Source organism: Melospiza georgiana, chromosome 2 (genome assembly GCF_028018845.1).
Source record: "Melospiza georgiana isolate bMelGeo1 chromosome 2, bMelGeo1.pri, whole genome shotgun sequence".
Classification (NCBI taxonomy): domain Eukaryota; kingdom Metazoa; phylum Chordata; class Aves; order Passeriformes; family Passerellidae; genus Melospiza; species Melospiza georgiana.
The window spans coordinates 79,847,214-79,858,262 of record NC_080431.1 but is presented as its reverse complement, the minus strand read 5'-3'; the positions used below and the strand labels follow the sequence as shown (position 1 = coordinate 79,858,262).

The following is an 11,049-nucleotide window of genomic DNA, read 5'->3' as shown; positions in this document are numbered from 1 at the left end:
CAAAAATGATAACGTGCTGTAGTTAACAGGGAGGGAGGAAGGGTGCAGAGAAATACGGAGGGAAATACAAAGGGGAAATCAAGCGAGCACCCTAGCGAAAGCAAATTCAGAGCTCTCATTACAGAATCAATTGGAAGAATCGGTTGGAAAAGACCTCTGAGATCACCATGGCAACTCGACCATAGCACTGAGTGCCACGTCCAGCCCTCCCTTAAACAACTCCAGGGACCGTGACTCCACCACCTCCCAGGGCAGCCCATTCCAATGCTCGACAACCCTCCCGACAAGAAACTCCTCCTGGTGTCCAGCCTGAACCTCCCCTGGCACAGCTTGAGGCCAATTCCTCTGGTCCTGTCACTTGTAGCCTGGGAGAAGAGCCCAAACCCCACCTGGCTGCAGCCTCCTTTCAGGGGTTTTGGAGAGCAATAGGGTCTCTCCTGAGCCTTCTCCAAGCTAAACAACCCCAGCTCCTGCAGCTGCTCCCCATACAACTTACAAAAACAGTCACGTAAAGCTTCAGATGGCTTCTGCACATTATTCTTTAGCACATAGATTTCCCGTGTCCTGGTGCACAGGAATTCCATCTGCTAAAGCTTGGCACAAGTCCAAAGGCTTGACAACCTTTACAAATGTTGAAGACAGAATTGTACTGATCGTAACTGGTGACATTTTTGGTCTTTGTTTTGGCTAGTTTTTAGTCGGTGCTGGCCACCTGAATTTCTTCCTGACTCCTGGCAATTTGATGCACTCAGGCAAGTCCTGAGTTGCCCAGTTTAAGACTCAAAGTTTCTATGCCTGTGTCACATACCTGTGACACCTTTTGGTAAGGTATTTTTTTTTTCTGCTGGCAGATACAGGAGGGAAATGCAAGGAGTCATTGACATTAAAGAAATCACAGTGCCTTGATCAGCAGTTTGTCTCTCCTAATACTTCCATGACAGAGGTATCATAATTGCTTCATCAATAATGATAATAAAGTGATTCAGCTGTTGATTCATAAATGGAACTCCTCTCTCTTTTCTAAGCCAAGATTATCAAATAAGCAGAATGCAAGCAAAAGCATGGCTTTGTGGAGTGTTTCTTTTGAGAGGAAAAATTAATGATGCCACCAGGAATTTTTAATGCAGTCCTATTTATTTATAAACAACATAAAAGGTTTATTTTTTCTTCTTTGAAATATAAAGAATCAAACAATAAGAAATAATTTATGTGCTTCTAGCCTTGGGTTGATGGTTCCTCATATGAATTAAATATGCAGTCATGAGCAAGGCTGGGATGATTGCTGCTCTCCTTCACAGGAGATTTCGACCACCATTTTAATTTTTTAATGTGGACATTCAACAGATGCAAATGCATCTCTTTGCATCCTGCAGACCACTTTGACACTGCAGAGCTGATCAGTTTAGCTCACTCATTTAAAAAGGCACAGCACCACTGATCAGTGAGAGCTAGAACCTGCCTACAACCTACAACCATCATGATGAAGGCCAAATGTGTCTTGGGACTGTTGTCCTCTGGTGCTCCGCTGCCCTGGCAGACAGACTGGACCTTTCCAGAGCCCACAGAGAACTGGGGGAGCTTTGGCCTTTCTGTGCATGATGACAGTAAAGTGTCTCAGGCCATCTGTTAGAGTACATCTGTAATACAGCAGACATAAACCTTGCTCTAGAGCCATGAGGTCCAAGCAGAGGATGCTCACATGTGTATATATCCCATCGCTGGCCTCTCTTGCAGGGGGAAAAGTTATCTCCCACTTGTCCACCACTGGCTGTGTGGGATGAGAACTTTGTGAACAACAGAAGTCACTTGATGCATACTATCAGCTTTTCAACCCTAAGTGAGAGGTATCAGGTGGTACCAGCTTCCAGATGCAGTCAGACCTCTCCCCTTAGTCACACTCCCATGTAGCACAGGTGAGGATGGGGAGCAGGTGTGTCAGAGGGACAGTAACAAAAAGCTGAGGCCATAAATTTGTGTTGCTGCAAAACAGCAAGGTGAGGAGTGCAGGCTTGTTCTCTCTGTGGGGATTTCAGGGTGGCTGAAGTCACACAGCGCTCAGCAGTATTACTGTTTGCAATGCACAGGCAGAATGTGCTTAATGTTGTTTCTATTCCTCCCCTTTTCCAGGCAGATTCTTCTGGCTGCATTCCTACAGTCCTTCGGGAGTTTTTTTGGCAATCTCATTTCTTCTCAGGATTTACTTCTCTCCCATAAAGGTGTATCTCCAGTTTGAGAATGTTGCCATACATAACACAACTTTCCTCACAGTGGTTTTATGTATCTGCCAAGTCAAAGCAGTGTGGTATTGCATTGATTTCTCTTTTGTGCAAAAAGGATCTGGTAACATCAGAAGCTGTGTCTGTAGTTCAATTCTGGTTCAAAGAATGGTGAGACAAACGTTTAGGCAAAACATTATCAGCCGTTTTACCATCCCTCTAGGAACATCCTGTATTGGAGTGAGGGTTTGGTTCTGTATTCATGGAAGGTGAAGCCAGTCCTAATACAGAGGGCTGGTGAGCATCTGCAAAGACCTCATCACTGATGGCAGTCTCGTAAGGAGGTGGTGGGGTGAGTGGCTCCAGTGGTTCAAACCTTTCTTCAAGGTCTTTGTCCTCATGGATGTCCGAAACAAACCGCTGCAGTCTCGGGGGCAGCACCAGCTGCAGCTGCGTCCTGGAGCCCGTGTCTGTGTCAGAGGGGTGCACTGTGTCTGGTGGCACTGGCCCCCGCAGAGCCTCCACCATCATCCCCTGTTGGGCAGAGGACTCAATAACGACGTTGTACGGGGGAGGCTCGCTCAGCGGCGAGGGCACGGAGCCTGGGTTGGATGTGATTGTCCATATTGCTGGTGCTGGAGCTGACATGGTCATCACCTCCTCGTAGGTGGGTGCTTCATAGGCGGCATTCACCCTGTGCCAGAGAACAATGCCAGACACACTCGTTGTTTTAGTGCATAATTTATGTTTGTAGTACAGATCATGGACTATAGGGACCATGCTACAATCAACAAATGGGACTGAGACAGGGTATCTCATGTGGTATTGCTGTGTAGGATATTCTGCCCCTGGATCAGCTCACCTCTCCAGCCAACTAAATGCCTTTCTTACTGGGATAGAAAATAGCTTGTCTGACCATTCTCCCACACTCCCCAGAGTTAGTGAAGCTACCCACACTGTTCAGTTCAGTGTCCTAGGCTTAACCCGGTGTCCTCCTACAGTTGAAATTTATCACTAAGGATTGCTAACTGCTAGTTATCTCATGGAATAAAAGAACCTAAAACAGGACCTATTTTTTATTATATTCGCTATTTTATTTATTACATTATCTCATCCATTTTTAAGAAGTGGAGAAAATTAGGTAGTTTCATTTAGTTTAAACAAGGACTACTTATTCCATGTTTAAAACAACTATATCCAAAGAAAAAAATGTTACATTGGAGACATTTTCATTTTCAGGTTGTAATTTTAAATAAAAGGATACTACTTTTCTTTAAGTATGACCCCAAACTAGCAGGGCCCAATACAGACTTCTTTTTTTATATAGTCTTTCTGAAAATAAACATTGTCTTTGGGAACATCAAAGTCATTTGTGCACGTGGATAATGATTATCTGGATTATACAAGGAAGCAAGGCTACAAGTAGAGTTAACCTCTTCAATGACAGAGGAAAACTGGGGTTAAATTAGCTGACGCTGAAAACCTGCAAATGAACGTGAAGCCAAGAAAACGTGGGAGTATTCAGTCTCTAAAAATCAGGGGTTTATTAGCGTCAAGCAGGAATTTTAAGAGTGGAAACACACCCAGTTACAGGTTTCTCTTAAAGTTTGCCAAGAAACAGTTTCTCTAGAGATAAGGTTTATAGAGCTAAACCCAAATAAGATTTAGTATTGCTTCAACATTTTTTCTTTTTCCTTGTCTGACTCATTGTTTGGCAAGCCTCGATTACTCAAAGAAAAAATAAAATGGACCTGGATCAGTTTAACATTGGCAAGTTTTAGTGGATCAGTTCCCAGGGGGAAGAAAATACATATTATAAAAGTTACAGGACATGCGTGGCATTGACATTTGCAACCTCCACATCAGCAATGAGGGAAAACAATCTGAAAAGAACTTTTGTCTTTGGGAATGGAGCCTGCATTTTGTGCCATGAGTGAAGTGAGAGAGTTAAAGAGGAGCAACCAGGTTGCTGCTTACCCTGCTTGGCTTTGCCTGTTTGGAGGTATTTCATTTGCGTCACGCCGGTGTTGATTCCTCAGGTAACACTCGACAAACACGCTCAGCAAATAGCCGACCAGGCACACTCCCCCTACCCCGAGGAAGAAATAGCCCACTGGGTTGATGTTAGAGGAGATGGCCAGCATGGTGACCCCGATGAGAAGAGCAGCGGTGAACAGAAGCAGCAAGGTTTGGCGGATGTTCTTCCAGCGTGTCTCTAACAACATGGCAGAAGGGATGGTGGTGGCAGGCACTCGAGAACAGATGGGCATTTAAAGGGTCAGACATCTGTGGAAGATGGAGCAGTTTTTTCAACATGAAACATGAGCATATAAACACATTTCTAAGTATTGTGACCAAAGTAAAAACATAGACACTCAAGTACGTGCATGTACATCATAAGCCTGGGAAATCTGTGCACACCAATGTAAACATATTAGAATTTCCTCTGTGTGTCCATATTGAATAGTTGGAATGCTTGGACACAGCTGCAAAACATAAAATGTATAAATGGACCATCAGTACTTATTACCAGACATATCTAAAAAGGCCTGGCTTAACAGGAATTCAGATTGAGGTTACTGCAAAAGCAAGACATGGAATAACTATAAGGGTTAATTCTGGGACGTTTGTACCTTGCATAATCAACATTCAAATACTTGTTCAAACCCCGGAAGAAAAGCAGCATTATTTAATATGCCTGCCTGCCCTGACAAATTGAGCATCTTACTTCAGTGTAATACTAGAGCAGTAATGTAACTTTAGGTTCTGGATGTTGCCAGGGTATATGTGCTTTTGTAAAATGTAGGTGTTCATTTCAGTATTTGCCTGTATTCTCAGACACAATAGTCTTTCCTGTCTCCCATTCCAAACCCCATTTCTGTGAGAGAAAGAGACAGATACGGAGTGAATACCAGGGATCTGTGGTATTCAAGAATACTATAATTAAGGAGTTGTCTTGCACATGTTATACTAACTTACATCTATCCCACTGTTTTGGTGGAGACCTGTTTGAAGCAAAGAAGCATGACACAACGGGCATAGTTTTTATGAATATGCTTCTCCAAAGAAATAAACAGTTTTATATAGCTCCATGTCGCATTGTGTGCTTTCCCCTAATTACAGCAAAAATAGTTAAATGCATATAAGCAAAATAAACACATTTGTTTTAGCATCTACTTACCAGAAGGAGGTTTTGGTAGGTACGAGCAGTCATGGTTTAACTTCTCTCTTCATCACAAGGAAAAATGTGCACTGCTTCCAGTTCTGACTCGAGGATAGAACACCAATTAAAACTCTCCCTTCCTCCTTTTGAGTTTTTTGGTAGGGAAACTATGAAGATTTCTTTTGAAAATAAAAGAAACTAGTGAATATGGGAATACAGCAACTGATGGGAAGATCCCATTGTACAAGTTTTGGGTGGGAAAGAAGAATCTCTGTTTTCCAGGTTCTGAATCCAAAGCAGCTTCTAGACGATCACACACCTTCTACTCTAGTGCAGCTCTTCTCGGTCTGTCCCACAAAAGCAGGAAACTCATTAGGAAAGAGGGCGGAGTGAGCAGTGGGGGAGTGCTTACCTGTGTCGTATCTCTTTGGTCTGCTTCACCTCAATGAGAGAAACTGCCCTGAAAATTCTGGGTTTTTCCCCACGTAGCAAAGGAATCTTGATCTCTGCCTCACAAAGCAGGAACAACTGCCTGCCCAGCCCACATCACGTGGCCCACATATAAATCTATTTATGACTTCTGTAAAATGTAAATTCATACATTTGTCCTGGTCGACTTCTGTTTGACAAATATTGTTTTATGTCCTCTTTGATTTCACAAACAGAAGGGGGGGAAAGGGGGGGCAAAAGGTTACTGTTTCACAGAGGGCTGAGTTGAAAACATTTTTACTCCCTGATGTATCTGGGAATGGAATGAGAGGTAATGATAAGCAACAGAACTGAATTCGGTACTGAATTACTTCTGTTATCTGAATCTTTAGTGTGTGTCTGAAAACTGGAATAGAATAGAATAGAATAGAATAGAATAGAATAGAATAGAATAGAATAGAATAGAATAGAATAGAATAATTTCACTTGAAAGGGACCTACACCTTCCCCAACTCCCCACCTGCTTCTGGCTGACCAGAAGCTAAAGCATTCTTAAGGGCATTGTCCAAATGCCTCTTAAACACTGACAAGCAATCAAGGGGTGGGATTATTCTGAGCAGCCCTTATTAGGACACACATGAAACATTGTGTACAGTTTTGGTCCCCCCAGTTTCGATGTGGTCTGAAAAATTGGATATGGTCTGGTGAATGCCTTGAGGGTTGGAGAACTTTGAGAGCTTAACAGGCTGAATTTGTACAGCTGAGAAGTGAGAGGGCTTGGGCAGGTGGAGAGTGTCTGCTCACAGTTTTCCAATAGCTAGTTACAGAGAAGGAGTTTTAATGAGGGTACGTGGTGACAGGATAAGAGGCAACAGGAAAAAGGGTAAGTGCCTATAGATATTAGAAAAACAATCTTTAATGTGAAAACAGCAAAATGCTATTACTTCCCCAGAAAAATGGAGGAATCTTCTTGGCTGGATATATTCAAGACACAGCTGAGTTCAGGGCCCAGCTTTCAGTAAGAGGTTGGACAAGATCATCTGCCCTTCCAGCCTAGACTTGTCAATGTTTCTGTGTTTTGAATATTTTCTCCTTATAATTGCCCTTCTGGCTGCTGACAGATAAAGGACTTTAAGCTTTGATTGTTATCCATTCTTTGCTTTCAAGAGAATTCTTTTGAATATGGCAGACTAAACACCCACATAAAGGGGAGAAAGTCAGGATTCTGGTGTGCAGCATGTAATGTTGCAAGGCTATTATTTAGATGGAAAATATGATTTGCATTTTGGGGTTGCCTGGTGTTGAAAACACCTTAACTTCTAAGGAAGACTTGAGAAAACTGTTTTGACAGCCTCTTTACACAGGCATCATGAGTGACCCATGGGGGAATCTGCACATGTCAGTACAAGGAGCAACTGCTTTCTAGCCAGTGTAGCTGGTGGTTGTTAGAACCGTTCCTCAGAGATAAGATTTACATCCTACTGATTTGAGGAGGTAATTAAAATTATCCTCCTGCCTGTTCTCCATTTCCTCCTGTCTTCCTTGCTGACTCAGTGCTCAGGTGATCTCTTGCTGAACCAGCCCCGCTGTCTCAGTGGGAAAGTATTTACATTTTTCCAAAGTGAATTTAGTGGGCTTAATCTAGTCCCTAGAGTATCATCTAACCATTAGTTCTCCATTAAAGGGAAGCAATAGGAACGCAGAGCCAGAGTGGTAGAGGAGAAGGGAGGAAGAGTAGGAATAATTTCCAGGGCTGTCATTTGATTGACTTGGCCCAAACCATTGTAGCAGAAGGAAATTCTTCCTTCTTTGATGGAGTAAGCCTCACAGAAAGGTGCAGAAAGAATCTAAGACCCATTTTTTACCCAGCAAAGCCTGTTAGATATATCATGGCTTACTAGCTCAGCCTGATGACTTTAGACAACTCCCAGCTCCGGTATGTACACTGACTTCTGTCCAAAGGCCTCAACAATTTGACCACTGTTGAATCCCCTTTGTAAGTTCTTACAGAAGGTACTTCAGCTGTGTGGAGGGAGCTGTGGCTTTTTGCACATCTGCACATTCTCCTGTGCAGAATCTCCCCAACTGCTTTGGGGCTAGATCTTTTTGCTAAGTTAGTAGAAAGTTAAAAAGGTGAAAAAATTCTTCATTATTTGCTGGACAACTACTTCTGGGACTGGAAAACCTGTATTTTTTTTTGTGGATAGATAGAAAGATGTTGGTTTTGCTGAAAATCTGTATAGCAGTTTTGATTGGTGCACCATTTTTAAAAATAGTCTTGGGCATAGTAATGAAATATTGGGATGAAAAAGGCTAGAAATGGTAGGTCTGTGTTGAATTGGTTGTTGCTTGTATTGATTGCATCTGTTTATTTCTGTTGGATTTCAGGGTTCAGTAACTTCTGTAGATTTTACCCATGCAGTTCATGGATGACTGCTGAATCTTTAGGAATTATTTTTATTTACAAACCCACATAAAACAACAATACTTTATGATGCACCTGTATGTTCATTAGTTGAACATGTTTTTGAATGTGACACATACTGCTTTGTGAGTCTAAGGATACAAAGCAGGATGAATTTCTATGAACTAACCTTTTAAATATGTTTTCTGGCAGAAAAGTGCTTCTTCATGAGGCCTTTTAGCATTTCTGAAGGAGTTCTAAAATTTTTGTCTCTCTGCTGTTTTGGTTCTCTCCACAGTCTGGTTCAGACTGTCACTGGGATCCATAACTAAGAAAAACTGATCACAAGCTGCATCAAGAAGTTTTAGTGATTAAAAGGCACAGAAAACGCAGTGAGGCTTGGGTAAGGCCTGAGAGATATCACTCAGTGGGCTTTGTTAAACAAGGTGTTGAAGCCTGGGAAAGTAAACAAGCACATTTATCCTGCCGTGCTAAACTGTCTCCCTTTCATGTGCAGTACAGATTTTCTTTCTTACAGAAAGCTTTCTGTTCTCTGTTGTTCAGTCATACTGTGGGAACCTTCATTTAACAGTATATTTCTTTACTTAGGACTGTGAATTTCCTTTTTTTTTTTTTAATTCTTTGTTTCTTCCTGTATCTCGTTGTCAGCCTCTAGAAAGCATTTCACCTTTCCCCTGTTTCATCTCACTATCTACTCAACCTTCTGCCCCAACTGCTACTAATTAACTTAGTACCTACAGTGAGCTCAGTTATCGGCTCGGTATGCAGAGAAGCTTGCTTTATTCCCAAGGGCTTGTGACGTGCACACCATAGCACAATTAATCTGACTGTAATCGCCAAGCCTATTCTTCCTCATAGCCTCGTCCTGGAGCAATTTCTGAGAACCTGAGCAAGTACTGGGGACAAAGTGTTACTGAATCACCTTTTCCAGTCTTGTCTGCCTCTCCTTTTGTCCCCCAGGTTTTGCACAGTCACTTTTGTGACTAAGCAAATTGCATCACTGCGTTTTGCGTTTTGTCTAGAGATCATGGGGCAATGATGAGCTCTGGTTGATGTTTCTGGTCAGTATAATGTTCTAGGCAGGAGAAGGCGAAACCCCAAGGAAAGCAAAATGCCTGTGCTTGGATATTCAAAATATGTGTGTAACTTGGGGAAAATTATTTGTGTTTGACCTGCCAGAGCTTAATGGTCATACGTTTCTTGGGAACTGGCAATCTCTGTTTCCTTCCAGCTTATTCCAGTTCTTACCGGACAATGGTTGGAAGTTATATGTGTAGTCACTGTGGGGTGGGTTTTTTTGGCATGTTTGTCATCTACCTGCAGTGGCTTTTCTCCACAGATCAGGGCCGAGATGTGGTGACAGAAGGACTGATACCTCACAAAGAGCTTCTACTGATACTCTTAATTCCTCAGCTGTCTGACGGATGCCTGAAAAGCATAAACGTACAGAGATTGAGTCAGAGACACTTGTTATGTTGTGGAGAACTAAAGGATTTCTCTTTTCTGAAAGTGAGGAGTCACATTCAAGACGTGAAGTGTTTTTCAGGGCTGTCTGCACACTTAAAGTTCCTAAGTACTTAAATTTAACAAAACAGCACCTCCTTTTCCTGCCAGGAGAGGAACAGAAAAATAATAAGCATTTACCAAGGTGATATGAGAGTCTTTATATCCTCTTACAGACTTTTAAATTCACATACATCATGTATGTGTTTTGCTTTTTGTCTGAGAAAAAAAAAAATAAGCGAAGGCTAGAAGCTTCCTCATCTTTTTATTCTGAGTTCTCCTTAGGGCAAGCACTTTAAATTTGTGAGATGTCATTAGCACTGGCAAAACTTTCTGCATCTGATTTAGTTTAATGATAGAGCCCAGCTGGGTCTAAATTATTTACTTTTTGCCAGAAGACTTTCTTCACTTGTGTAGAATCTCTGCACACTGCAGTACTTCTACTGAGATGTTATTCTATGTGGGATGTAAATTAGCAGTATGCACTTCTCTGTGGGAATCCAAACTGGTGACTGAAATGCTACTAAATGGGACACTACAGTGACCTCTCCTCTTTTGCTAATTTAGAGCCCCTAATGTGGATTAGACAGAGGAGGAGATGGCCGTGACTAAATGTGAAGAAGGAGGGCAGTTAAGATCCTACTGCAAGAATATGGTGAAAGAATCACGTGGAATACGGTGGAAATTTCCATAGTGTGGAAAGAGCAAATGAGCAGAAAGAAATAGTTGTAAGATGAAACTAAGGACTCGGTTGAGGATAGTTTAAAGAACCCAAGAAGATAATTTGCTGTCATTCTAGACTGTACTAGGTGTCTCTGAAAAGAAGAGAAAAGCAGACCTATGTATGCTGAGCAGCTTTACTATGGAACATTCCTTTTCTCCAGACATAATTTCACTATTCTAAAATAGGAAACTTTTCAGCCAAAGGACATGAGATGCAGTGAGAAAAGTTAATGTGTAATTGCCACAGAATTTCTGTTCCTTATCTTCCTCCCTGGTCCTAGCGATATATTCTTGCTGCTTATGTTGCCAAACCTGTTATACACTGGAGAGCTCCCTGAAATGTTCTGAATGGTTAACAGGGCATAAACAAGTATAAAAGAAAAAAGTGCTATTTTTTCTTGTGTTAATACACTAACAGTCACAGAACCATGCAGGAAGTGCCCGTATGGCCACAGGAGAGGAGAAGGGACTTCATAGCCTCTTTCTGCGTTGAAGAAAGGGGGATGTCCTTTTCCTTTCAACAGCTCTAGATGGTTTTGCTAAGGAACCACACCTGAAATAGTTGAGTTAATAGAAATTTTACTACCCAA

At 42.0% G+C, this 11,049-nt stretch overlaps 1 protein-coding gene across 1 annotated transcript; it reads right to left on the bottom strand.

Moving 5' to 3' along the window:
- Positions 1 to 2,435: 2,435 nt before the first annotated feature.
- Positions 2,436 to 4,441, bottom strand: TMEM139 (transmembrane protein 139). Its single transcript, XM_058019205.1, has 2 exons — positions 4,194 to 4,441; positions 2,436 to 2,910 (listed from the first exon to the last, which is right to left on the bottom strand). Exons 1-2 carry the CDS (start codon positions 4,439 to 4,441, stop codon positions 2,436 to 2,438), a joined length of 723 nt encoding a protein of 240 aa, XP_057875188.1.
- Between the last annotated feature and the right edge of the window lie 6,608 nt (positions 4,442 to 11,049).